This window comes from Calonectris borealis, chromosome 24 (assembly GCF_964195595.1).
Source record: "Calonectris borealis chromosome 24, bCalBor7.hap1.2, whole genome shotgun sequence".
Lineage (NCBI taxonomy): Eukaryota > Metazoa > Chordata > Aves > Procellariiformes > Procellariidae > Calonectris > Calonectris borealis.
Window position 1 is genome coordinate 4,460,732 of NC_134335.1, and position 26,996 is coordinate 4,487,727.

At 42.0% G+C, this 26,996-nt stretch overlaps 1 protein-coding gene across 1 annotated transcript in view; it reads right to left on the reverse strand.

Moving 5' to 3' along the window:
• Positions 1–3,851: 3,851 nt before the first annotated feature.
• Positions 3,852–26,996, reverse strand: part of CLMP (CXADR like cell adhesion molecule) — a 42,077-nt gene continuing 18,932 nt past the window's right edge. The window contains exons 2-7 of the mRNA XM_075172973.1: positions 10,437–10,594; positions 9,526–9,727; positions 8,518–8,685; positions 8,035–8,157; positions 6,288–6,429; positions 3,852–4,848 (exon numbers count right to left, since the gene is read on the reverse strand). Of these exons, the coding sequence (XP_075029074.1) occupies positions 4,554–4,848; positions 6,288–6,429; positions 8,035–8,157; positions 8,518–8,685; positions 9,526–9,727; positions 10,437–10,594 (1,088 nt within the window). The 3' untranslated portion in view covers positions 3,852–4,553. The remainder of the gene's footprint in view (positions 4,849–6,287; positions 6,430–8,034; positions 8,158–8,517; positions 8,686–9,525; positions 9,728–10,436; positions 10,595–26,996) is intronic.

A 26,996-nucleotide genomic window follows, 5' to 3' on the forward strand; every position in this document is an offset into this window, starting at 1 on the left:
CATTAGAGATGAAGCACTGCTTCTCCTTTAAGCGTTTAAAACAGAACTGGGAAGAGAGTGGAGATTATCAAAGACATGCTTCCTATTCACAACAGCAGCATTTGTTATTTATACAACACTTGCATCTGCACACCCAGGTCGAAGTTTGAAAATCACACATTTCCAAGGCAGTCCCTTCCCCTTCCCACTGTGTTTACCCCTTCACTGTGTCAGTACAAACTGATCCAGGTTAAAAATAACCCAAGATTCCTGATACTGTACAAAAGTATGCAATTGCACAACCCCTCTCAAAATGTATATCGCCTAATCAGGATTTTGGATGTCGTCAACTCAGGAGAGAGCCAGTAATAGCATTTCCTCATGAATCAGGGATAGAAGGACGCACCTATGAGACCACTGTGTTGTCACTGTGTTTTGTTTTAAATACTGTGTAATTATGTTGCAATTTTTAGTCCCAGATTTCAGTGAAGAAGATTGCTGATGTTGGGAGACGTCTGTGCAAAACACCCCCGGGGAAAGAAGGCTGAAGCACTGCAAGAGAAATCAACCACAGTTATGTTTAGTTATCCTAAATTCCACCTACATCTCCCTGACCAGAGATTCCTGTTAGCTAGTTCAAAATGTTTATCTGCAGAGATGATCTAAACTGTCTGAACACAGCTCTTAGTTGTTCAAGGTTTCATTGTCATCTCACGCCCAGTTCGGGAGATGAACTGAAACGCACTGGGTGGTTCAGAAGTAAGGTCGCAGATGCGGGAGCGGGAGGGCAATGTCACCAGAGGTTTGCATCTGTGCTGTGTCTGTGCTGGCACTATTTACCATATTAGCTTGAAGCATCTACGCCCTCAGCCAAAATATCTCAGGTGAAATAGCTGCATGGAAGTCAAAACACCATTTACTTCAATACACCCAAGGTTTCACATATTTCATACCATGTCACATAATTTAGATTAAAATATTTAGACTAAAATACCCAGGAAAAAGACCAGCTTCCCCACACTTTCTACGCAAATATGCACGTAGTATGGTATGCACGTATGGTATTTTTGACTCTGTACTTTTTTCCTTGGATTCAGCTTGACAGCATGTAATGCATCATACCATAGAAGATGGAGCATTAGTACAAGTTTAGTTGAGCTGTAGCACTTAAGCTGCAGCACGTTTATTATAAAACAACCAACCAAAAAAAAAATTACGAAATCATTGATTCAAAGGAATCAATAATAAATATTTGCTTTCCTCCGAGTTGTTCAGACACAGTACAAGTACACCAATTATAGCAGGTAGAAGAGATGTAAGCTTAGTTTAGCTGCTGAGAAACAAAAGAAAGCTACATAACATTGTATGCATTTAATCACACTAGTAATAACTGGTATAGGACAGTAAATGCTTTAAGTACACTATTTTACAAAGCACAGTTTGGCTTATGGTTCATTTGCTTCCCTTGTGCAACTCCTGATAGTATCATCTGGAGCTCAGAAAATGTCCCTTTGAAAATAGAATGCCTTTGAAGTGATCTCTTTCTCATATTTCCTTTGAGTAATGAACATTTCCCTTTGGGCTTCATGTAGCAACTGAAGTGCAGAATTGACTTTGTATTCACCTGTGAGATCACCGATGCGTGGTCTGAAAAGAATCGCAGCGTTTCAGACTTACTGATTTTAAATCGCCGTAGCGCCCACACTTTCTAACCAGGGCCACACATCTCTCTGCATCTTTGTTCCATGGCAGAAGATGGCCACGGTGCTTCTCCCGACACAGTTTGTATACAGGGCAGTCTGCACCTGCCCAGACAGCGGGCACGCATAGCGCCTGCTTCCCAACAGGGCTAGGAACAGCCGGGAATGATCACACACACGCCAGGCTTCAGCAATTGCTTCCGACTAACTTCTTTTCCCCAAGGTCCATAAACCTTTCATCCTATGCAGTCAGATAGCTCACATGATAAGGAGTGACTTCTCTGCTCCAGGAGAGTTGGAGACCAGGAGAGGGCTGCCACGGCTGATCTGTCCTGCAGCCTATGCTCAAGGGCCTCCAGGAAGGAGACTGCCAGGAGCAGGCTGGGCAAATTCTCCTAGCCAGCAGCGAGTGGCCTCTAGGCTGTAGACAGAGCATCCTCCTCTTTGCTAATTGCAAGTCTGGCCTGTGACTCAAAGCTAACCTACAGCATTTGGTACTCGGACTGTAGCCAGCTCAACTGTTTGAATTGTTACCCTTATTTTGCGGTAATAAGCTTCTGGTTGCTCAGGCATGTATTCTTTACTCAGAAAAGCATTCCTGTTCTTATATGCATAGAATAAGTATCCTCAGATGCAACACAGGTAACATTAAGCACAATAAGCAACCACAGAAGAAGCCACAAACTACTTTAGCAGTCCTGCTCATGCTCTTCGGGACTTTCACGGCTCTGGAGTACCTTGTAAGTGCTTTGGAGTGCCTAAGCCTTCAGGGTCCAGGAAAAGAGCAACTGTAGAGGAATCACAGACACTGACAGCTGCTGCTTCCAAGCAGTGACAGCCACTACCAAATCCACCAAAACACAGCTGATCCAGGAATGTGCCTCTGGAGTATCCAGGGAAACTGTCTAGGTAAAATCACACGGTATCCAACACCAGGAGCTATCATGAAAGTAGAAGCTTATCAAACACTTAATACCAGATGTCTCCTTTGTTTAAATCTGTGACTCAAGACTGCCTTCCCTGCACAACAGATTAGTACTTTGCCCTGCCAAGGGTGGCTAGGTTGACTCTCGGATAGAGAGAGCAAGTGAAATTTTGGTACATGTGATGAAAATGGGTGACTGCTCCTAGGAAGAGAAGTTCTCAGATAGTATAGGGCAAGTTTGAAAACTATTTCCCATAAGGAAGTAGCCCAAACAGGGCTTGGCTTTGATCAGATTGTCTAAGATCTCATGCAAAGAAGCTAGAATTCTGGGTCTCAGTCAGACAAGGAGATTAATTACAGTCCCTGGAGTGAAAGAATTATAGATTTGTGGTTCTTCTGTGCTGATCCATCTCTCCTGTAGACTTATTCCACAAATTGAAGAAAACCTTCCCTCCCTCAAATGAAAAAAAAAAAACCAACCTTATTTTCTTTAATAGAAAATCATCAGTTCAGGAATACAGGAATCTAGAACCTGCAAGTTCAGTGTCTTGTGTGTAGCAGTGGTCAGAGCCAAGTCCTTCAGAGGAAAATATAAATGACAGAATTATGCAAGCATCTGCCTCCAGAGGAAGCCTGTCCCTATCTCCCATCGTTTCCTATTGGCCTTCAACTTGAAGTTAAGACTTCACATTCCTTGAAAATGTTTATTCTGGCTAATTTAATCACAGAAAATATTATGATTCTTGCAATTTTTTAAGAGTAATTCTAAGGTTTAAGCCTCAACAATAGCACGTGGCCCAGCATTTGGTGTATAAATGGGACACTGCACACAAATATTTTCTAATGAAAGCAGCATTGTGCTTGTTTACCTGGCCCTAGTGTATTTTCCTCGCTATGTGCTCTGTCACTCTATCCTTCAGTCTTACCTGGATGCCTGAAGGTCAGCTCAAGAATGCTGTTCGTTCAGTCTTGGGAAGAGCTCTCCATAAGGCTTCTACAGCATGGCTCACCCCAAAACTGGTGAATTCACAACCTGGCGATAGCAAAGGTATCTTCTGAATGCTTCTTCAAGGCTTTTTGGTAGATTAGCGGCCCTCACTTTTTGAGGTACTGCCTTCATTCTGGATTCAGTGCCCAATTCTCATTACACTAAGGCTCATTTGCCACAGATACCACTCCAGTGGAGTCACTGCAGCTTTGCAGTGCTGACCATAAAAGCAGAGTCAGGCTCCTGGCTGTGCATCTCTGTGGGTGCATCATTAAGTTTATTCCGGCAATTAAAGCACCTCTGTTTCCTTTACATAAAGGGTTCAGACACATGCCTTAATACTGCATCTCACCTTTTTGAGTGATCCTTTCATTTCCACTTTAGTTACAGCCTCCAAAAGTATTTCACTAGAAAACTGAATGCAGAAAACGTGAAGCATCTGTCAGTTCCTTTTGAGACTGAACACCAGACTACCCTCAGCAGAGAGTCTACCTCAAAATCTTCAGATAAGACAATGCATCTTTGAGAAAGTTCTCCCAAACCAGTAAAAGAGACACTTCCCTCCCCACAAAACCTCTCTGGAATATTATGCGTCTTTATGTCTCTGTTGATCCCTTTTAAAAAATCCTGAGGTTTGGCTTCATTTCATTTGTACAGCGCTTAGCTGTTGTAGTTTTAAAATGCTCAGTGTTCCATTTCCAAAAAAGATAATTTAAAAAGAAGGTTCCCTTTTCCCTCGAGTGTATCTTTCCTCAGAAAAAAAAAAATTCTTTATCAGAACCTCAGTGCTGGAAGATGTAAGAAAGGGTTGAGTGGGAGGGCTTCTTGTGGTGTGAATAATCACAAGTGATTAAAATTAAGCTGACCAGGAAGATAATTAGCTAATCTAACAATTCCTATGTGGCTGGTGTTATGTGAAGTGTTTCTGGACAGCAGGAGTCTCCAGATGGCTGGTGAGCAGTCACACAGTCTGGAACGCTCGGCTTTGGGCAGGCACCATGACCAGCGTCGCTCCCATTTTCATCAGGTTAGTGTAGTCGACTTTCTTTGGCTCAATTTCTTTTCCTTCCGTCTCCCTCTGGCTGTACTGGGGAGGAGTTAGATGGGGAGTAGCTTCCGTTGACAAAGTCCGTTGGCTGCGAGAGGCACTGTTGGCTGTTGACCTGGTTGAGGAGGAACCTGAGCGCGAGCTCCTGGAACCAGAGGAAGAGGAACTGGGCTTGACGAGATGGGCCTTGGGTGCCTCTGCATCTTCTCTGCAATCAAACAGATGACAGGGCTCAAATACCATGAGAGCAGAAACGCTTATACATTTTACCAGACTGAATTGCTGCTGCAATAAGAAGTTGCTTATTGAAGCTGCAAATCACCAGGGCATGTTTGTCTAGCAGTTTGAGCAAGGTACAGGCTTTTCCGAATTCTGTGCTACATAACTTTGTGGACTGAACTCCCTATTGCGCTGCAGAGCTATTGGTCAAATGGATTTAGAATACATGCTGCACACGACTGGCTCTTTGTGTGCGGCTTTGAGGTCTGTGGAATGAATGCCAACTATCAGTGCAAACAGTTCAGATAGAACTGTCTGCTCTGAAATTCTTACTCATAATGACAGATCACCTAGACAGGACTAGCTGAGACCAGTTCTTCCAGTTAAAAAAAAAAGTGGGTAGTGAAAGAAGTGCAAGAACTGGGCCCAGAGAGAGAGAGAAGAGGTAACAGTCATGCGTGAAAAGGTGATACAAGAGGCTGAAGCTCAAACTAAAAATAAAAAGGCATGCAAGATTTGAAAGCAAAGAGAACAGGAAAAAAGGAAGGGAAGAAATCAGCAGAGACTACCTTCTTGCCAGCAACCTGACCGTCAGGCAGAGTAATCAGCTGCTGAATGGATTATAGAGATGCCTAATGGTACATAGATGTCGTATGAGGAAAGGCAGTCTTTTACAAATAGAAATAAGGATGGAACAAGACAAGGGGTTTCTTCAAGGGCAGAAGCAGCCAAAATTCATTGCTGGAAATATCTTTTTCCAGCACTTTCCTTCCTGAGAAGGTTAGGCTCGATTGGCTAGAGACCAATCTCTGCTTAGAGGAGTTAAGTGGCAGACCTCACATGCATGTAACAGATGAGTTCAAAGAACGTGCGTCAGCATTCTTGGTACACCCGCTCAGGGTGAAGCTTCTCAACTCTGCACACAGCAGCTCAGGGGATTTTTCACCCTGAGCTAAATGCAGAAGCACAGTTGTTCAAAAGACTCAAGAAAGAGACTGTGAGAACCTGCCTGCCTCGTAGCATTCCCAACAGAAATTGCAAGTGAAAAGAAAAAAACCAACCAAACAACAACAAACCTCTCAGAACCACAATGGACAAGCAGGTTGAATTTAGTACTGAAGAGGATTATGCAAATGCTTTAAAATGCTGAAATTGCAAGCGTGAGAGAGAATATTTTGTTGAGTTTTATGCTAATTTGTCCTGGGGGGAAAAGAAGACATTTTCATCTATCTGATTTTCTGGAAAGTCTTCACAAAGATGATTCTCACAGTCAAGAAATTTGTCCCTGATATTTCAGGGAGAGTTTAAAAGCTTTTTAGAACAATCTTTTAAGACACTTATACCTAGATTACTTAAAACTGTAGTGCAAAATGTGTGAAACTGAAAGAAGGGAGGGTGGGAGGTGGGGGATTAAATAAAAGGCGTTACCTGATTTCATTTGGCGCCTCCTCTTCTTCATATCTCTTCTTTTCTTTCCTCCTCATTGTCAGCCTCACCACCAGGAAAAGGAGGAAAAGTCCCAGCACCACGCCACAAACTGCTCCAGCAATCATGCCGATATTTTGTGCATCTGTTGTCCAGAAAACAAGCGTGTTAGTAAACTCTCACTAGGGTCATATGGTCAGATTCTAGTCCACACGACAAGTGGGTATAAATCAGAACAGAATATATTAGTCTACTTATTTAGGTGTGTCTCCACACAGAAGTTGAACCAGTTTATCTTCAGGCATTGGTTCTAAACCTGAGCTAACAGTGAGAAAAGTATTCACCTCTGGAAGGGTGAGATCACAAGTGCTATGCCTTCAGCTATAGGTCAGAATTGAAATGAGGAGGAAAAACCCTCTCATAAGAGCACAGAACCACAGAAAGTACAGAGACAAACAGGACAACCCGCATATGAAACAAAGCACCAAGCAGTTTCCTAGAGGCAGAAGAGTGTTTGAACTACAAATGTTTCCCCATGAGTATTTTTTTCCCCTTCAACTCACCCTGAAACAATTACAATCCACTTGCAGAATGAATTACTCAATTGGGGAAAAAAGTGACCTGAGGGGGGTAGAGAGGAAGGAGGAAAGGAAGACCATACTGTGCACAGGCAAGGCATTTTTCATCCAACATCCAAAGTTAATGAGAGAACACTTCCTAGTGCATACGGGCCCTTAGTTGATACTTTATGACAACCGATTTTGATAAGAGTGGTTAGGTTGGGTTTGGCTGAAAGTTGTTTCCTTAAGGCTCGTCCCTATGGAGGGTTTAGCAAACCAAAGTGAGGTTTTAAACCAATTCAGTTCAATTGGCATAAAAGCTGCCTGGACGCTTTTACTTCAGATGCCTGAGGCAAACAGGTTTTCCTTGCTACATGACCATATTCCAGTTATTTCAGGCCTGGCTGGGCAGAAAAATTCCAAAGCTACGGCATCTCCCCAGAAGAGACTTCACTATTAGCAGCCTTTTATCACAGCAGTCCCAGCTCCTGCTGGTCTCTCCCGAGAGCTGCACATAAAAACTTCCTAAACTGGATTTGTCCTCAGTGCTGATGCTAAACACCACTCTTTTCCTTGCATGTATATGCAAAGACACAGATACCTAGACATGCACACCCTTGATGGGGTTAATCAGGTAGGACATTGATTTTACCCTCTGATGCTCAGGACAGAATTTATTAAATCTGGATTAAAACTAAACTGCATCAAAAGTTGCTTTTTATTCTGCACATTACTTCATGTCAAAGTCAGCCTTTCCAGCTACCTTTAGGTCATTCACTGTCTCAAGTGCAACTGAAAAGTAATTTGGAATTGGAGCAATGGACTATCCACACAGAGATTTTATACTTGAGAGTAATCTCATGCAATCGCTCCAGCCAGAAGTACTTCTCAAAGCTGGAGGCTCTGGAACCTCTAACTCACCATTTTTTCCCCTCATATTTCATTAGTCATTCTCAAAATCAAAATTTCTAACAGACCAAAACATCTGAGCTCAAATGATGTATTTACCACTTTAGATTATACACAGCACTGCTGTGCAAACCGTAAGTGCAATAAATAAGAACTACTTCATGTGATTAACGTATGAAAGGGCAAAGGTGTGGCACAGAGTTTACCAGTTGAGATGGGGCAGCTGTGAATCAGCGCTGCTCATATGGTGGTGCGAATACTAGCTATGTGCCAATACTTACGCTGCACCGTCACCTGAACAACACAGCTTTCTTGTCCAGCCTCGTTGGTGGCAATGCATTGGTATAACCCTGTGCTCATCTGTGTAAGATTCTTCAGTAGGACTTGCCCGGGATTAGAAATGTCTGAAACAGGAAAAGCAACACCGGGATTAATCAAAAGAGACTAAGAAACCTTAAAAGTGGATAGGACACAGAAGCACAAATTGAACTTCCAGATCGAATCACTTCAAGAACAATCAACAATGCCTCACAAAAGATCATTTGTCAACCTTCAGCAAAACACTAAACAAACTCCTCATGCGCTTCCTTGTTCAGGGTGGAGCACACCACAACATCCAGCTGCAGCAGTGAGAAGTACTGCTATACCGTTGCTATCACTGCCATCAAGTGATCCCTGTTTAAAAAGCAGGCACCTGACGGCACGTGCATAGTTATCTGGCTTTGAGTGTACCGAGAGGTCTAAGAGGAAATGACCTGACTTACTGACTCTTGATGTAGGCGGGAGATGTTCAGCTCTCTTGTCTTCCTCATTTATGCGCTGCCATCGGTAGGAGATGGGTGCAGTGCCAGAGGCAGAACGGCACTGCAAGGACAGTTCCTTTCCTTCAAACAGCTCCCCTTCTAGCCAGCATTTGGGCTTGGAAGGTTTTTCTAAAAGAAACAGAAGACAGGTCACGCAAATGCAGCAGACTATTTTCTTGGTGGAAAACCCTTTCTTTGGCAAAGTACGTAATTTAAGCAGCTTCCAAGAGCTGCCTTCTCTGGAATGCATTAAGGAATTACACTAGTGATGTTTGTTAGGGGACTTTAGCTGCAACTGTGTGCAACTTCATAGTCTAAAAAGTGGAGCTGGCTGGCTCAGACATAGAGGTGACACTTTATAATACTCTGGGGCAGTTTGCCTCACAGGTACTTGCATCAGTAGAGCTGTATCACTGCATTACTCTTCTAGGTACTATTTAGAGAAAATCCTTTCCCTCCCTCTACTTCTCCATTTCTTCCTTCTCCCCACAGCATCTGGCAGGCCACAGCACTTCTTCCACGGGATGATAGTGTAACGTGAAAAAGCCAACCAATAAACTGAAATCAGGGAAGAGAAATGCTAACCCCAGCAGCTTATTTGTCACCTCCACTGACTTGGATCAGTTTGGGGTCCTGGGACATGAACTCAGAGTCCTCAGCAGGAGATCTGGACACGGCGATCGCCAGCTAAGCTAGAATATCAGTCTAGTTTGTGTGATGAGATCATAGAGATAATTTGGAAAGAACAGTTCATATGATTTTGCAGGTGATTATACTTACCTCAAAACAGTTCTTCAGGCTCTTCCTGTGTCCTGTCCTTTGCCAAAAAATGCAAAGGCAGATTTGGAGTTGGACAGTGAAACCTGATCGTGAGATGTTTTTGTATTTATACCCTACTGAAATAAATCTCTCTACAAGAAATAATTCTAGCAATTCTTTTTCTTTGGAAGAACAATAAAATGACCTTACCTACAACCTTCAGGGTGATGTGAGCCCATTCGTACTGCCCAGCATTTTTAACCTTACATATGTACTTCCCCGCATCGCTGGACTGCAGGGATATGATTTGTAAGGATGCATCTCCAGCAAGGAAGTTGGATGTGAAGGAAACACGCCCTTTCTGTTCCTCATTCAAGTCATCATAAACATGGCCTCCAGAATAAGTGATCACCTGAGGAGCACAGACAGTAACTGATCAGCCAGTTGTAATTTTACTTTCACGTGGAACAACAAACAAAAGCATTTTCAGGAACTGCAGACTAAGGTTGTGCATGGTTAAGTGACTTGCCAAAGGTCACACAGGAAGCCTGTGGCAGGGTGGAAAATTAAACCTGGATTTCAAGTCTGAAACTGATACGTAAACTGTATTTATGCTAGAGATTTATACTGGAGCATTTATACTAGCGTCAAAACAGACATCAGCTTATACCATAATATATAAAAGCAGTCTTTAACTTTGGGTGGTTTTGGCTAGCTAATTTAAGTTACTACAAACCTGATTTTTATAAGTACTAAATGACTGTACTTCTTCCTGAAACCAAGGTTTCAAAAACAGCCTACAAAATCCAAGGTCATTTTTGAAAACCTGAAGGGCAATTCTGAAGTTTATCCAATGATGACTGATTACATAATAGTGTTAGTTTAAAGAGAACTCGATTGTAACACAACCTGTTCCAATACAACATGCGTGAATATCAAATAGCTTTTATATGTTATAAATCTCTCTAAATAAATCAGCTGTGTTTTCTAAACACTGCTTAATTCATCAGAATAATTTGCAAAGATCATCATATAAGTCTTTTAAAATCAATGGCCGTTACTGACATCAACATAGAAGTAAGATGATTTTCTCAGCAGATGCTAATCATGGCTGAACCTACCGCTTTTTGTACTGTTTCGGAAATGTGCAGCAGCCACTCAATATCCAGGCTCCCTTGCTCCAGGAGGCCTAGGCGGTGGTGACACGGCAAAGTCACGTTTTCTTCAGCCACTCTCTTAAATTCAGTCTGAGCCTCGGACAGCCAAACAGAACAGGAAGCTGAAAGACAGATGCTGGTGGTCAGAGGCCAGGATTAAGGACGCATCTCTGCACTGACAAGTGTTGCTAGCTTAGGTTTTGCCAGATTCTTCCTCATGTGCTTCACAGCATCAAAGAAAACCCAACAGCTTGGCTTCCTAGATTGCAGCTGATTAAAGGGGACATCTATGGGCAGTTAGTTTCACACTAATATTTAAGCATGAAGAACAGATGGCTTCACACTTCAGAGCTGTCAAAACTAAAGTCACACCCACATCCTCTGTGCGCTCAAAATCTCAGCTAACCTCCTTGGTTTTGCCTTCACCTTTTATTATCTTAATTCATAAGCAGTATTTCCACCCAGAAGACCTTCAGAGCCCATCGCTTTATTCCTATGTCAGTGTGACAAGGCTTGGAGTCTCTTCCCTAACACTGGGTGACGTTCGTTGTGTGCATTTCAGCACTGGAAATAAGAGACCAGCCTGGGGACAAGAGGGTTAACCTTAAGGCAGGCATAGTACAAGTAGGCTAGTGAAGTGTCTTTGAATAGCAACGTCAAAAAAAATTGTAAATTGTCAAAAACAGTTTGTCGGGATTTTTAAAAAAAAAAAAGTAAGAAATTGCCAAGCTGCACCACTAGAGGGAAGCACAGCCTTCTAAATGTTAGCCAGTAAGACCCAAAACGCACGTTAACTCCCTGAGACTGGACCAGGAAACGGTGTGCCACAGAACAACACGATGTTCAACCAGCACCGCGTTAGTCACTATGAAACTTGCAATTTCTTTCCGAGTTTCTTTCTATACTGCATCCCTGCTAAAACTGAACAAAATCAGGGGTCGATTCTTGGCTTTGCACATCTCCAACTTTTGATAACATGCGGACTCACCACGGTAAATTCAAACGCAATTAAAACTGATCCAAAAGATCAGAAGTACGGAAAATAACAGGCATTAAGGTCAGGGACCCCCAGGTCTGCTGTGACACCAAATAAAAAATTTTCCAACCAAGTTTCCATAGGGATTTCTGGGGCACAAATCTGCCTTTTGTGTATGAATCTTCAGCGTGGAGTTGGTTTGTTCTTAAGTTTTGCTGTGCAAGATGAAAGCCTAAAAGCATTTTTTTTCCCCTCTGTGAAATGAAGTGAGATGAAATATCTTGCTTCTTGGACCAATTATTGTGAAACTGATGAAAACTGGGAGAGTTGGCAGCACTAGGAAGTCACATGTGTGAATGAACACACAAACCTGTGATTACATAGCAAAATTACTGGCAAGAGCGTAAGAAGCTCTAGTTACATAGCCTAAATTTATTCCTATACTTGTATTTAAATAGCAGATATTTAACCTTTCCTTTACCTTTAAGTAAAAAAAAAAAAAACACAGGAAAAATTACATCCAACATGACACTTCCTCAGCTCTTTCTGTTTCTTCAGGACCAACTCTGGTTTTAGAAAATTCATTCTGTTCCTGCTCCCGTTCTCAGATCTGCCTCTGAGTTGTTAGCATCACCATCCCTCAGCTCCTGAGCTTCTGATACTTAATCAATACTTGCCAAGCACTTCTATAAAAGGTATCATCTACTATGTGCATGCACATATATAAAATACCGAGAATTCTAAGATAGGTGGAGTCTTACAAAGGATTAAGCAATCCTCCCCTACATGGATTCTCTGCATGAATCGATAAAAGTGAAAGCTCCTTTTCAGCCACATTAGCTGCTTTCTTTAAAGGGAAAATTAATCCAGTTTATCACTGGATTCACACTAGTCTCAACGCTCCATCTGCCAAACACAATTATACATCCTGCGTAACATGAACGCCTGCTTTCTCCTACAACCCACATTGCTGCAGGCCGCCTTCATTAACACACTGACACTCACTAGTTGACCGATCAATAAGTTTAATTTAAGCACCACAATAGTAAGCATTCACATAACATTGGTAACATTTTCAAAGTCCTGTGCCAATGGAGCACTGAGGTTTTGTGCACACCTCATAGGGTATTCTACAATTTAAAAATGTAGTTTTACATTAAAAGCCTCGATCAAGGTTTATAAATCACCTTTTAAGGGAGCATGACAAGCATCATTTTCATTTCTCTCTGGCTTAGACAGACTGTTTTTAGGAGAGCTCACATCTTGGTCTGTTCTTGTTGTCCCCAGCAAACATGCTCTGGATTTAAGAAAGAGCCCTGTGCCCTGTGCTCATCTTTTAAATGGGAGCAAGATCAGGCAGACATCCAGCGAGATAGTGACTGCGAATTTCTAAAGCACCCTTTGTTTTTTCAATCATGCAATCAGAGATAATTTGGAGCCGATTCACTGAACCGATAACCAGATTGTCATGCACATTGCATACTTTTCTATGACATGTCTTTCTTATTAAAAATAATTTTAAAAAGTCCCTTTGTCCTTATTAGTTCTTTAATAATGCCCACGAACTCACAAGGAAGTCTAAGTTTTGCAGGTATTCTAAACAAAAGCCTCACTTTATTTTCTTTCCAATCATCTATATCTGTACACAGTCAAAAGGACGCTGAAAACACAGCTTCATAAAAGTACCCAACATAGGGCACCAGTCACAGAAATTACCCACGCAAAATCCAAAGAGAGCTCAATGTGAACAAACCTCATGCCTTTCAATAGTTTGGGTAGGGTCTCACTGTAGCAAGCGGTGATGAAATAGAAATTTACCTTTAGATGTGTGCTGGAATTTACAGTATACGACTCAGAAAGTAAAAGGAACTAGAGAGCATATCCAAGCCCCCTCTAGGTTAAGTGTTTTATTATTCAGTGAAGAATAAAAGCCCTCTGAAGTTCTCTGGTATTTGCATAGATGAGACCTAGCAAGAACAGGTCAAAGAAATGAGATTTTGCTCATAGTGCTTTTACCACTTATTCCCCCCCTCCTCAGTTTTAAGTTTCATTTAAATGAGTACTAAAAGAGAGCGTCTGCTTACGGACAGCCCCTTACAGCAGCAAACACCTCCACGTACTGGCAAGGAGACGCATTGGCTAGTTTGCAAAAGCAGCTTGCTCCTAGCAAGCACTTTTGCTCTGCTGGATGGGTGCACAAGTGGCTCCATACCTTTCCCCTTTAAAGAGCTTCGCAGCCACACGAGGGCAGCGCCTACTCAGAGTAAACGCCTTAAGGGCTGGCTCCAGCAGACAATAGATTAAGACAATAGATGATTTTCCCAGAAGTCGAATCCAAGAGTCTCGCTCAGTAATGCCACATATATGCAGGCTACGCAGTTTCTACCCAAAAATTCTCTTCCCTTTCCACATCCTGTGTGCAGCTCTTTATGCTGCAAAAAGCAATTCGGGAATTGCTTCTTTCAGCTTTACCCAGGCCTTACTCAGCCCATATCCCATGACTTCAGAGGGAGGTCGGTTTGTTTTTCCTGCGGAGCAGGAACCCTAAGCTTATTGCAGCTGCAGCATTTTGAAAGCATTGGCCATGGGCCTGAAAAAAAAAAAAGTGTTGGGTGCAGCGCCAGGCTTGCTGACACACCACAGGCAACGCAATATTCTGTATTTGGGGGGAGGAGACCATTGTAATGTTCAAATGTTTGCTCTATTGTTCAGAAGACAATAACTCACCCAACACCCTGCAGACAAGGGAGAAAGATTGTCTTTCATCCCACACTGATGTTTGAAATATCCAAGAAATACAGAGCAACAAATATTTTAAACAATACAAAAGCTAGCACACCTAAAGAGACAGTACCCAAACAGCACAAGCACAGATTTACCAGGGGAGGGGCACAGTTTGGGTCAGGGCACACAAAGGGATTTTTAGCCCTCTCAATAACAGGCCATTCTGCCCTGCATGCATAGCAGATTTTAAAGAAAAAAAAACGTGGACAATATCCTGCATCTTTCTCATGCAAAGATGTCAGTCTTAAAGTATTTCCCAGAACTCATTTCAACATTTTAAAAGAACTACTGATTTTTAATGTATCCCAGATATCACAAGAAGGTTTGAACTTCAGAGAAGTCTGCCCTTTGAAATGGATGTAGAGGGAAGGAACCATCTCCTGTGCAACGCAGCACGTGCTGAGCAAATTGCGACTGTGTATTTGGCCTTATCACAGCTTATGACCACCCAAAGTAGTGTTTTCATGTCTGAATCCTTAACGTGATCACACATGCTTTCATATATACACTATTATGAAGCTCAGTTTATTTTCACATCCATCTAATTACAAGTATATGTATATACACAAATGCACATATATACCAACAACATCAAATAAACATATCTGCAAGGCAGATACAAGCAGAATCAAAGTGAAAAATAAATGTTTTGCTGACATTTTTATTTGTAGGCAAATTCATGTGCTAAAAGCTAAAGAGCTTCCAGATTTAAATCTTTCATTAGGTTCAGAAGAAGGTTTGAATTAGGGAGCAATGCTAAATATAGATAATCTTTTTTAAAAAAAAATAGTAGGTTGTGCTGTATCACTTAACTGCTGGAATTAGGAGGGATAACCTAGAAAAGATTCAGAGAATTGAGATATAAGAAATTTGTAATGATGCTTTGTAAACTTGGCCCAAACCATACCTACACCAAGTTCATTTAAGATGTGAATATCCAAAATGGGTCTTGAAAAAATTTCAGTTGTTGCAGGAACTTCTGTGAAGTTTATTCAGCTACACTTTTTATAATTTATTTTGGCTTTTTATCAAGGATGACATTTACAGACTATTCCAAGACACTGATGTCCAAGGAGGAGCAGAAATGCAACCCGTAATTTTCCTGCAACTTGAGACATCCTGTACTAGCACCAGACAGAGGGAAGTGACTCAGAAAGCAAGTGACTCAAATCTGCTCCGGAGGAAAACTTTCTTCAATATAACAGCAAAAGCAGGAATTCCAATAGTATCTACACACACAGTTTATAGCACTGTCTGGACAATTTCCATTTCACCTGTGATAGGTGCTCTATCTACTTCTGTTCATTAATATAAAAATGTTTCCTGGATGAAAGTGTGACAGGAACACTGAATGGCCACTGTTGTCAAGGCACATCACATTCTTTCTGAAAAAAGAACACTCCCCTACAGACAAGTTTTCTGCAGTGCAACCAATAATTGTGGTCTGATTTTAAGCCCTTCTTGGGATACTCTTAAAAGAATTATTTTCCCATCTGTGTGATCCCACTATCAGAAAATGGGGTCCTTCTGAGAAGAGAGAAGAAAGTTTTGGTCTTGTAGTTCTCCGAGTAACACACACATTCTTCTCAAAATCCAGGTAGGCTGTTGGAAAAAAACACCTCAGTGCATCTGACAGTCCCATGCTGGTCTCAACTAGATCTGCAGGCTGAACGGCTTGGACAAATACTTCATTTTAGTCAAAATTATCCAAATTAGCAAAAACTTTCTACTTAAACAGTTTAATTAGCCCAAAGAGAATAAATATCCACAGAATTATTCAGGCTTGTAGTGTTGTTCTAGCTGAATAATCCTGCATATTTGACTCACTTCTTGTTGTTGTGCTAAAAACATTTATCCCACTCAAGAAAGTATTTGAAAACAGAGCATCTGTCTAAATTAGATATATACAAGAATAATATGTCTGAGAATTAAGAAACAAAAAGCCCAGGACAGCCTGCCATGTTGCAATTTTGAACCACTCCTTCATGCCAGGAATTTAAGACATTTCACATCTGTTAGAGTTTAATCTTGCTACAGTCTTCTAGGAAATTATTTACTAAGCTTCTTTATGGAAAAGCAAAAGTCTGCCCCCCAACTCTGTCCAGTGGTCATTACAATGGTAAGGAGCAAAATCTGAGCATTTTGCAATAAGCAAATTTAGAATTTTACATGCTTAATTAGGAGGCTGACAACTACTTTTATGGCCAAAGAATTACATCTTGAGTAAAACTTTCAGAGATGCTTGAGTGACTTGGAAGCTCAAATCAGCTAAGTGCTAAAGAAACCGTAGAACTAGTGTCTGAGGTGAAGTATATTTAAGGCTCAGTAGGCCTTAAAATTAAGCGCTCTATTGAGGAACCAAACATCTTCCCCCCACCCTGACTGTTCAGTAATGACGACAGACACATGCACATTAAGACACTTATCTCCCCTTTGACTCTCTTCCCCAGTTTCTGCTATGGATAAACCAAGACAGTGGATAGCTATGTTGGTTTGTTCCAGAGCTGTAAGGAGAACCCACAAGGTTAACACCCCCTGCTCACCCTCAGACCACACTAGCCCTAACAGTTACCCTGACAGCATTTTCAGCCAAAATAAATATAAAACTCTGTCTTCTTACAGACAGCTATTTGCATTCTTTGTGCAAGGGAGGAGAAGCTGGGGGCGGCAGAAGTCTCCTAAGGATAATTAACTCAGCCAAGGCTGTGCTCTGGGACATCTGCTTTCTGTATTCCTTGGCTGGCAGAGACATAAAGGCCAAAGGTCACCTTCTCCCGAGAGCTCAAGTGCTCCAAGTGACCAAGACCTGGCCCCCAGTGCATGCTGCCTGCAGCCTGCTCCCCTCCGCCTTCCTTTGATTTCAGGAATTTGGTTGTGAAGCAAAAGCATCTCAAATAAGAAAAATGTGAGCTAACAGTCAGCTCCCGCAGGAAGAGGCTAGCTGTGTTAAAATAAAGAGGTCAGCCTATCCCCATCCATATCCACATAGCATTGCTGAGGTTCTCTGTAATTGGAACCACATGTGCTTGAGGCTGAGGTTTGAGGAGGCTGTTAAAACAGAAAGCAAAGGGGAAGAATCCTGCACATAGCCGAGTTTCCAAGTGGTGACGTGAAGCATTTGGAATTGAAACTGCCAAGGAGCTAGGAAGGCCCAAGGAGAATAGAAGCAGCAACATTTCACAAAGCAAAGCCTCTGATTTTTAGAGGTTTGCAACAATTAAGCAAGAGTGCAGGAGGGGGCTAGAATTCAGCTGGTGATACACAGGCTCCTACCAACAGAAATATCACCAGCTGCAGAAGCATGGGCAGTTGGCCACCAATCCTTCCCTGGGCAGTCCTGGATGAGCCAGGGAAGTGATCTGTGGGATGGCTGTTACCAGCATAGCGGCAGTGCACATGATGTATGTCTAAATGCACTATGTCTTCACACCATCCTAGGCACGAATGAGATGGTCCGCCCAGTGCGGGTCTGGGTCTCACAAATGGCCCCAGCAGCAAGGATGCAATATTCCCTGGGGAAAACTTCGGGTTTCTCTAGGAGATTAAAGACAGATGAAAGACTGATCCCGCAGTACCCAGTGGCCACATGCAATCTAAGGATCTTACCTATACATTCCTAGAATCAAGAGGTAAAATTCTGTCCCTGAAAATGCCAACAGGAAGTTTGCCTTCAGCACCAACACACACAATTGAATCCAAAGCCCGGAGAGACTTTTAGAGTACTGGAAAAACATTGAAGCTTTCCATTAGCTGAGGATCTTCACAGGCAGCCAGCAGCTATGTATGTACTGTGGCTGCCCTTTTTCTCATTGCATTTTAAAATCAAGTGGAAGTAGGAGATTCTGGGCTTACATCCCTGGAGACCAGAGAACAGAAAACAAGGCATCAGAACTGCATCTTCCTATTTAGTGGTTCACAGAGTGTTTGTACAGAGGAATGTGTGAAGTCCCTTAGCCTTTAGTCTAGGCAATTTTATCAGTAAAATGGTCCAGGTGTCTGGTGTTTACATTGCACAGCTCAGCTAAGCCTTTCAGTAATGCAGCTGGTGATTTCAAGCTGTGTGGACTAGATCTGTACAGAGAGCTTGTCAGTACATACCACAGATTCCTTGGGGGCTGAAGCACCTATGGCTGTCTGATATTCCCTTTTCTCTGCAAGCATCTCTGGGCTGCTTTGTGTACTTTACAAAGTTTTGTATTGAGGAAGGCAAGAGAACAAGACATTCCAACCCCTAAACATCAGAAATTTCACTCCTTTTGCCTGGTTTCAAATGAGGCTTGAAAGTATGAGAAAAAAAGATGGTTTCAGTAATAATTTCTAGGGTGTCTTCTGTCTGAGAAGTATGTTTAGGCCTCAGTCTTCCAGTCAGCCTATTGTTGCTGTTAGTTCACGGACATAAAAATGAAGGCACTCAGAAATGAAGTTATCCGCCCAAGGCAGACATCAAGCAGAATCCGGAATACAAACCAAAAGAGATAGCAACAAAACTGTTTTCAAAATAGCATTTGTCCATCAGATCTTTCTTCACCAATTTCAAAATCCACGGAGTAGGTTGCATCAGCTGAGGTAACTCTGAAAATCGGGGAGAGAGGAAGAGACTTGAGAGGTTGATAAAGATTCCCCAATAAAACCATTCTTGTACTGAGGATTCCCTCTTCCTTTTTTTTTTCCCCTTAGTGTCAAAGTGTAAGATGTTAACCAGAAAGCACTGAATTGATTATGCTTTTCCGCTGCTTTTTATCACAGAAATTTAACTGGTTTTAGGCTTGCCAAAAAAGGTACCAAGAAACCCAGAAGGTATTCACAAGTAAACTTCATGTCTTTCCGCAGCTTTCGCTGACAGATTTTCAACAAAGTTTGATGTAGTTTTAAGGTACAGGCTTCAGTCCCTTTTCAGCACATCCATGTTACTTCAATGAGATGTTTAGTTGCGTACTCATAATTGCACATAACACGGTATGACATCTCACTTATCCACTACAAGCTAACTAATATGATACAAAATGAACGCCTAATGTATTAGCACTCTGTCACTCTTCATATTCACTCAATCTCAAATCCTCAGCTACAGCCTACCCTACGGCAGAAAATGAACAGCAGCAGCAGCTCCTCCCCATCACCCCCATAAATCTTGTGAAAGAAGTACATTAAACTCTGCAACACTTCTGGGATAAATAGAAGGTGCAGTCTTGTGGTCTGAGCACAGGACCAGGAACAGCAGCAGCTTAACTCTGGAAGAGTTATGGTTACAGATACTGTCTACCCAGCTGCCTGCAGCCTCTATTTCTCACCAATGTTATAGTAGTTAGGATCAATTACTTTGCACTTACCAAACCCATCAGAGATTAGAAAATTAAAGAAACCTCATTCTCTTAATACTCATCCTTACACTGGCTTCAGCATGAACCAGAAGGAAGAAAAAAGGAGGTTCTTAATTATCTTATCACTATAATTCAACTCCCTCCCCACGTCTTTCACAGAGTTTGGCACAACAGCACACCAGCTGCAAGCAGACTCTGAGAACAGATACATCTTTTCTCTTTTTTTTTTCCCCACTGTTACCAGGAGTTATGGCATCTGGACATGTACACTAAGGTCTCAGTCGAGCAGAGGCGGAGCTCTGTAAATCCCACTTTCTGAATCAGAGCTACAAATTGAGCAAGTGGGGATTACAGAGGAATGCAAACCCCACTGTAACTGCTGCAAGAGACGCCCACCAACTGCATTTTAGGAAGCTGGCATCACGCAGACAATTCACTAGATCTCTACAGACTGAATATTAGTTCGCATTGTACTGAAGGAAGTCTGATCTTGCATTTGGCGAGGCCCTCTGCTCAAAAGGATCCCGAGGTTCTTCTCAGTAACATTTACAAACCAAAGACTAGACTGAATACTATACTCGTGAGAACTAACATTGACTTAAAAAGAGGCAAGCATAATTTGGAAAGCATTCTCCCTTCAGAGGGACAGCTTTCCAAAGTGGAGCACAACAGCTACTTTAACTGACAGCAACACTGCACAGCTGCTGCAAGTGATTCTGAAGTTAAGAAGACAACTGAAGAGTCAGACACAGGAAATAAGGAAATGTTATTTAACACAAAAAAAGTATGATAGATTCCTGCATATATATATATATATTTTTTTTAGTGACTGTCAGGAGCACAGCTGAACCTAAGGCATTCTTGTGCACTGACAATAGTCAGAGATGGCAAAGTCCGAGGAGGATTCCACTACCCACAGGATTGCAGTTTGTGAGCTGAGGGCCAAATTCCGACTTCTGGACCCATTCCCACTTAACAGCCTACAATCCTAAAAAGGACATGACTATACAATAAAGTTACATTAATGAAGTTGGTTAAGTGCAGCAACAATGCTGCAACCTAAGAAAATGAAGAATTACTCAAATTTTTTTTCTTCTGTGAAAATTTTGGAGCATTTAAAACCATGGAAAAGCATATTGTTTATTGGTTTTCAGCTGTCTACTTATTTACTTATAAACCTGCATTGTTTATTAATCTTGGCATAGATTTATCAAAACCCTAGTCTTATTTTAAAAGTTCAAAGCATGAATTAAGTTACCATGTAAGATACTTGGAAAAAGCATAAGGACTAAACCAGAAAGCAGATCCATTTCACTTCCCTCAGATAGAAGCATGCTCAAAGTACTGACTTTTTAAATCCAATTTTAACCAGCTTTCAAACATGCAGGTGGAAAGACTAAAACAAAGCTTCAGTATTACTCAAGCTAAATAAAACATGCAAACTGTTGGGGGACAACAGGAAGGGATACTATTCCAGAGTTAAACAGCTCAGTCTATCAGAGCTGAACCACACTGAACTACTTCATTTCTAATGGTCATATCATCAAACTGCCTCTGCAATAGGAATGAGATTGGTAGGGAAGCAGATTTTCTTCTCTGCTCACCATAGGGCTCCAATGCCAGCAGCCGAAACGTGTGTACATATATTTTGCATGTTTGCAAATACCAAGGGCCCTGCAAAGCAACGAAATCTGCAAAAGCCTAGGGCCATTGCTAGGGGAAACCCTGAATGAGATCATGCAAGCATCATGCCTGCCAAATATTCCTGTGACCTTTGCTCAAAAAAGCAATCTAGTTCTCCTCTGGCACATGTCCCTTTGCTAAAGTGAGGGATGCCCCAAGTAATGGAAAGGCAGAACCCTTTGTAAAAACAAGCATTGGATATCAGCATTCCGAGAGCTGAAGAGCCCTGTCTGAGAGCTACAGTACATCATCGAGCTCTGGTGAGCAAGCACAATGTTTCCAAGATGCTGAACAAGGAGAGGGGCTTGGAGGGGGGAGGAGGGTAAAAATGGGATTCAGGCAATAGTTGAACAAATCTGCTAATTGGATGTGAAAAGGTCAGGCATCTTACAAAGAAACATACTGTAAAGGTCAGGTGAAGCATACAGAAGTAAGGCTAGGAGGAATGGGTAGCACACATGACCAGCTCCACCACTGGGACTCTGAATTTCCACCCTCCTTTTCAGTTTATCCAAGAGGTCTGACCAACTTAAAAGCATCATTGAACTTTTCGTATGTTCTTATTCAGACTGAGGTCCCTACCACAAGTTGACCAACTGATTTCCTCAACATCAAGAAGTGTTTCTCTCAACAGCCCTGACTTATCATGAAGCAGGAGATGTTGAAGAAATAATATAAAGTGTTGGAGAAAAGGCTAGTCTTTCAGAACAAAAAATAGACTACATTATTCCTATCTTGTGAACAACTGTATTTTGGATTTTGTTGTGATCAACACATGCATGCATCATCTTTCAGAGCCACTTTTAAATCTCCTGTTGAGGACAACAAATTGTATCTGTAGCACCTACCATAAACTCCTGATATCTCAGTTTCATCAGAGCTGCTTTAGAATCACAGAATAGTGGAGGTCAGAAGGGACCCCCAGAGATAAGCTAGTCTAATGCCATGCTCCAATCACACTCCAGTCCTTTAATCACCTTTGTGGCCCTTAGCTGGACTCCTTCCAGTATATTTGTCTCATACTGGGGAGCCCAAAGCTGGGCTTCACATATGATCTCACCAAGTGCTCAGTAGAGATGAAGGATCACCTCCCTTGACCTGCTACCTACACTCTTCCTAACACAGCCCAGGATGCTGTTGGCTGCCTTTGCCACAAGGACACATTGCTGGCTCGCATTTACCTTGTTGTCCCACAGAACCCCAAGTATTTTAGCTGGAAAGGGTATAATCTACAGGATGCAAGGACCTCCTGGAAAGCAGGAATACAGGCATTCCATGGAAACAAGGATCTTAGCAGGTCTGTACGGTCTGATGAGAAGTGATGGAGGAAAAACTTCTACTCAATTATTTGGAAGACTTGGCAGTGGGGAGTTCTCAGGCAATTCATCTAAACTTCCTGATAGGAAAGCTCAAGCTAGAAAAGGACCTCAAGCCCTGGTGCAGAAGTAAGGTTTCCTGGACAAGCTGCAGCTTCTCTGCACCTCGCTTCTGTCCTTTTCAATTTATGTAAGAAAACCTGCATGCCTCAGGGATGCATATGTAAAGCTTACAGAGGGAACAACAAAATTAGAGAAATCAGAGTCAGACTTCTGAGAGGTGCAAAACGAGTGGTTGAGAGACAATAGACAGGTTCTAAAAAGGGGAATTCCAGTCAGATAGTAGGAAAGAATTTCACTGTGAGAACAGTCAACCACCAGAACACGGGCTCACAGATTGTGGAATCAGCATCCTTGGAGCTATTCAAAACTGGACTGGCTGAAATCCTCATAGCCTGATGTAAGCTGAACCTGCTTTGAGCCAGAGACCTCCAGAAATCCCTTTTGATTTATACTGTTCTATGACAAGCTCCAAGTCTTGCAGCAGGTCAAGGAGAGACCCATGAGACTTGAGTCCCATCCCCTAAGCCTTAGGCCTCTCTGCTTCACTGCAACTTTTAGACTGCCCAGAAAAAAAGCCTACAGTGCTCCTCTCCCACTGCCTTCACTACAAAGAAGTTCTTAAGTGCCACAGTTTGGTTTCAGCAGCCATGACACACAAACTGTGTACACAGCTGCTAGATCGGGGTGGTGGGTTCTTCAATGATTAAGTCAACTGTAATGTCTGGCAGCCATCTGTCAGCCACAGTTACAGCAAACCCCAGCTCTCCTAGCATGTGTGGTCTGTGGGTATAGCTAAGCACATCATTTATTTGATTAATTCAACCTTTTTTTTACTGCTGACAGTATCTGTGAGCAGGTCACAGCTGTCTCCAGTTTCACTCCAGTACCAGCTTTTTTTATTTTTCTCTCCACATGATAGAAAAAACAAGCTGTTGTAACAGATCAGATACATCACCTGATACTGTTTCTTAATTGCCTGAACTTGCAAGTAAAGGCATATCTATTTAACATCGGGTTTTCCCCAATATTTACTCGGGCAACACTGAAATTTGTTTCAAAGTGCCAGACAAATAACTAAATCATTAACTGACCACAGAAAGCGGCACAAAAAGAGGCAAAACAAATGTGCTAAGGTAAAACATTAATATTTGCACAGTACTTTATCTTATCCAGCAGTGCTCCGATTTAGGGAATTGAAGCAAGAACTGTGGAGCTCAAACTCTCCAATTTGCTTCCTTTGTCTCCATACCCTATTGGTGATCCTGGAAATGCATATAAACCCAGATTTGCAGGGAGGTACCCTCTCTGCAAAAGCCACAAAATACGCTTTCCTGCAAGTTTAAATCAACCTCTTATGTTATTGCTATTCAGTGTTCCAATGGGTTAATTTTGTCTTCAAAAATTCCCCATGTTCTTGAGCCAGAATTGCCACAAAAAGCCACCAAAATATTTGGCTAGTCTCTACAGTACTCATGAGTTTTTGCTGGCTTGGCTTCTGAAGGAAAATGTATTTTCTTTAATAGGAGCTGACACAGCTTCTCTCCCCCCACTTTAAGAAGGCATTTTCAGTCAGAAGGAAGACTAGATAAAAAACACTGTCTAAACTGAGCACTCTAGTCTTTCTCTGCCTCCCCAAGCTGCTGTCCACCCTCACACCCTTCACTGAGGGCATGCACAGCTGTAGATCTTCAGCACCTCTGCAAGTCAGCCATCAAAAAAGTCTCAACTGCAACTTGTTTGTACTTTACCTTGCACATCCAGAAATTGTGGATACTCAAGCCTATCTATTACTCCTCAGGGACTTGGGTATCACCAAAGAGAAATAGAAAAGTGTAAAGAAAAGGAAATAGTATATTCAATAAAGTCTATCACTTACTTTTTTTTAAGCCTTATGGACTTCATCCAGTGGCAGTCAATTAACTAGTTTCATATTGCACAAGCAAAAACATCCTTAACATTACCTTTCCCCACCGGTGCCCCACAGTGTGACTTGTGCACAGTGTACAATTAAAAGGACAAAATCATGACTCTCCCATTGACCCTTCCATGCCAAGATCTCCGTGTTCTTTTCACAGCCCTATAGCGAAGCTCCTAAGTATCATTGTTTTCAGTTTGCAAAGGAAAAAGCAGATATTGAAAGCTCAATTTGCCCATGGATAACTAGGGACACAACAAGACTTACCAAGGTCACAAGGAATCAGTGGCAGAGTTGGGAATAAGATCTACAATTCACAAGGACCATCCAAATCAAACTACACACTGGAAACACCTCTTGACTGGCTGCTTGCAGAAGGCACGAGTTCTCAGTGCCCCTAACCACCAGGCCAAGCTTTAACTCCAGCTAAATTAGCTTATGGCACAGTCTTTTTGCTTCTTATAAAGGTTAAGTTACATTGACTTTCATGCAAGTTACCACTTAGTGCCAAGAAAAGGCCATGGAAAAAGGCTATGCGCCCACTGTGCTGACTTCCATAAAAACTGGCACCTATACAGACCACAGTGGGAAAGTAAAAAAAAAAACACAGCTCTTGTCAGCTCATTACTTCTAGTTTCCAAATAGGACAGAAAGTGAAGCCAGCACAGAGCTCAAGCTGCAAGGAGGTAACTGGCCTCTTGCCCAATACATCGGTTCATTTTTCTGAGGCCCCTTCACGCTTCACATTGCTAAAAAAGGAAGTTGGAAAATGTTATACTGGAAACAAGAAATGCTGCATCTCTCCCTCGCTCCCGGCCTGGAGGGAACATCTCTAGGTAAGCTTCAGCCACCCAAAGAAAGAGGAGCAGGCTGCTATGATTTCACCTGATTCTTGCTTCACAAAGGAAGCATGGGAATAGTGATCAGCCATCAGCCATTCCTAACACTCATCATGCTCCTGGTTGCCGCTAAAGAACTTGGCTGTAAAATACAGCTATCAGGTATACCACATCCCCTCCAGCTCTTTGAGAAACTCCAGATCCTGAAGAAAAACACTGTCAGTTTCTTTTACACTTAGTGCTGGTGCCACATGAGCAGAACTGGCAACTGACAGTGTTTCCTTCTGAACCTTGCACAATTGTTACAAAACCTAAATATTTTCCCATTATTACTAAAAATGGCAACAAAAAAAAAATCCCTATTCACACTGCAAGAGCCAGGTTTTCTTGCAAGGCTTCTTCTGCCTGGAACTGCCATAGCACAGGGAACAAACACTCCAGAACAACTCCATCAGCTCTGCTGCAAACATCCCAGTGGTCCCTTTCATCTTCAACCTTATGTTGCTGATTAGGAAAACAATGTCACTAGTACTGTGTTGATTTTGAGAATCTGAGACTAGTTCACTGGATGGAGAATAGAACAGCCATTTTATCCCAAGCTACTAAGCAGTGAATTCCAAGAAAACCCCTTCTCCTTTCCAAGCCAGCATCCCCTCCCTCCACATCTCCCTGCACAAGGCTTCGGGAAGGCAGTTACATAACTGCTGCAGGAACTGAGGGGGAGAATGAATGTCAAAACTTGCTAAAACATGAACCCGGGAGCCTTGTGGATTCAGTCTCTAACATCCATCAAACGTGATTAATTTTAATGTCACAACATTTTAATGCCAATTACTTTTAATGTCACTGCTTCTTATTTACTAGTGCAACCACGTTTTAGAGCTGATAAGAGATTCCCCCAAAGAACTTTTAAGATCAAATAAATAAACAATCAAAAATAAATGCGACAAAAACAAGCAGCAATCTGGTGCCTCCCTGCTATTGTAAGGCTCTTGATGTGGTGAATCTGGCTATTTCAAAGGCCGAGGCAGTTGAGAAATAGAACATCTGAGGCTTTAATGTTTAGGGCCAAATTACTACTTAGTAAAAATTTGCTTCTACTCCTGTTTTTTTGACTACGTAATTTGGCTAATTGAAGATGTCTGTTAGACATGTGGCTTGATATTATTTACATTAGAGTAAGCCCTCAGACAAGGATATATTTTGTTTAGATGCTGCACAGAGTAGAGAATAACAAAGAGTCATGACTCTGGGTATCTTAAAATTTGTGTATAAAAGTAGAGACAACAGCAAGTTGAGACTGATGACGAAACTCACAAAAGAGGACTTAAGACTTAAAATCTTTAGGTTATCAAGTGGCTGGGGAAAAACTGGACAGCTGAACATTTTTTGCAACGCAACAGGGATGTTAACTCCTCACATAATTTCAAACCCATTCAAACGTTGCAAATTTAAAAGCCTGTACTTTGATTCAAATTCTTCTGGTTTTTATATGCTCTTTGGCAGAGACTGAGAAACAGCAGATAGATGGGAAAAGAAACAGCGCAGAACATATACAAGAAGAGGGCAATGAAAGAACATACTCCATACCTACATATGCATAGTACTTGCTTGTTGCCTGCTACTC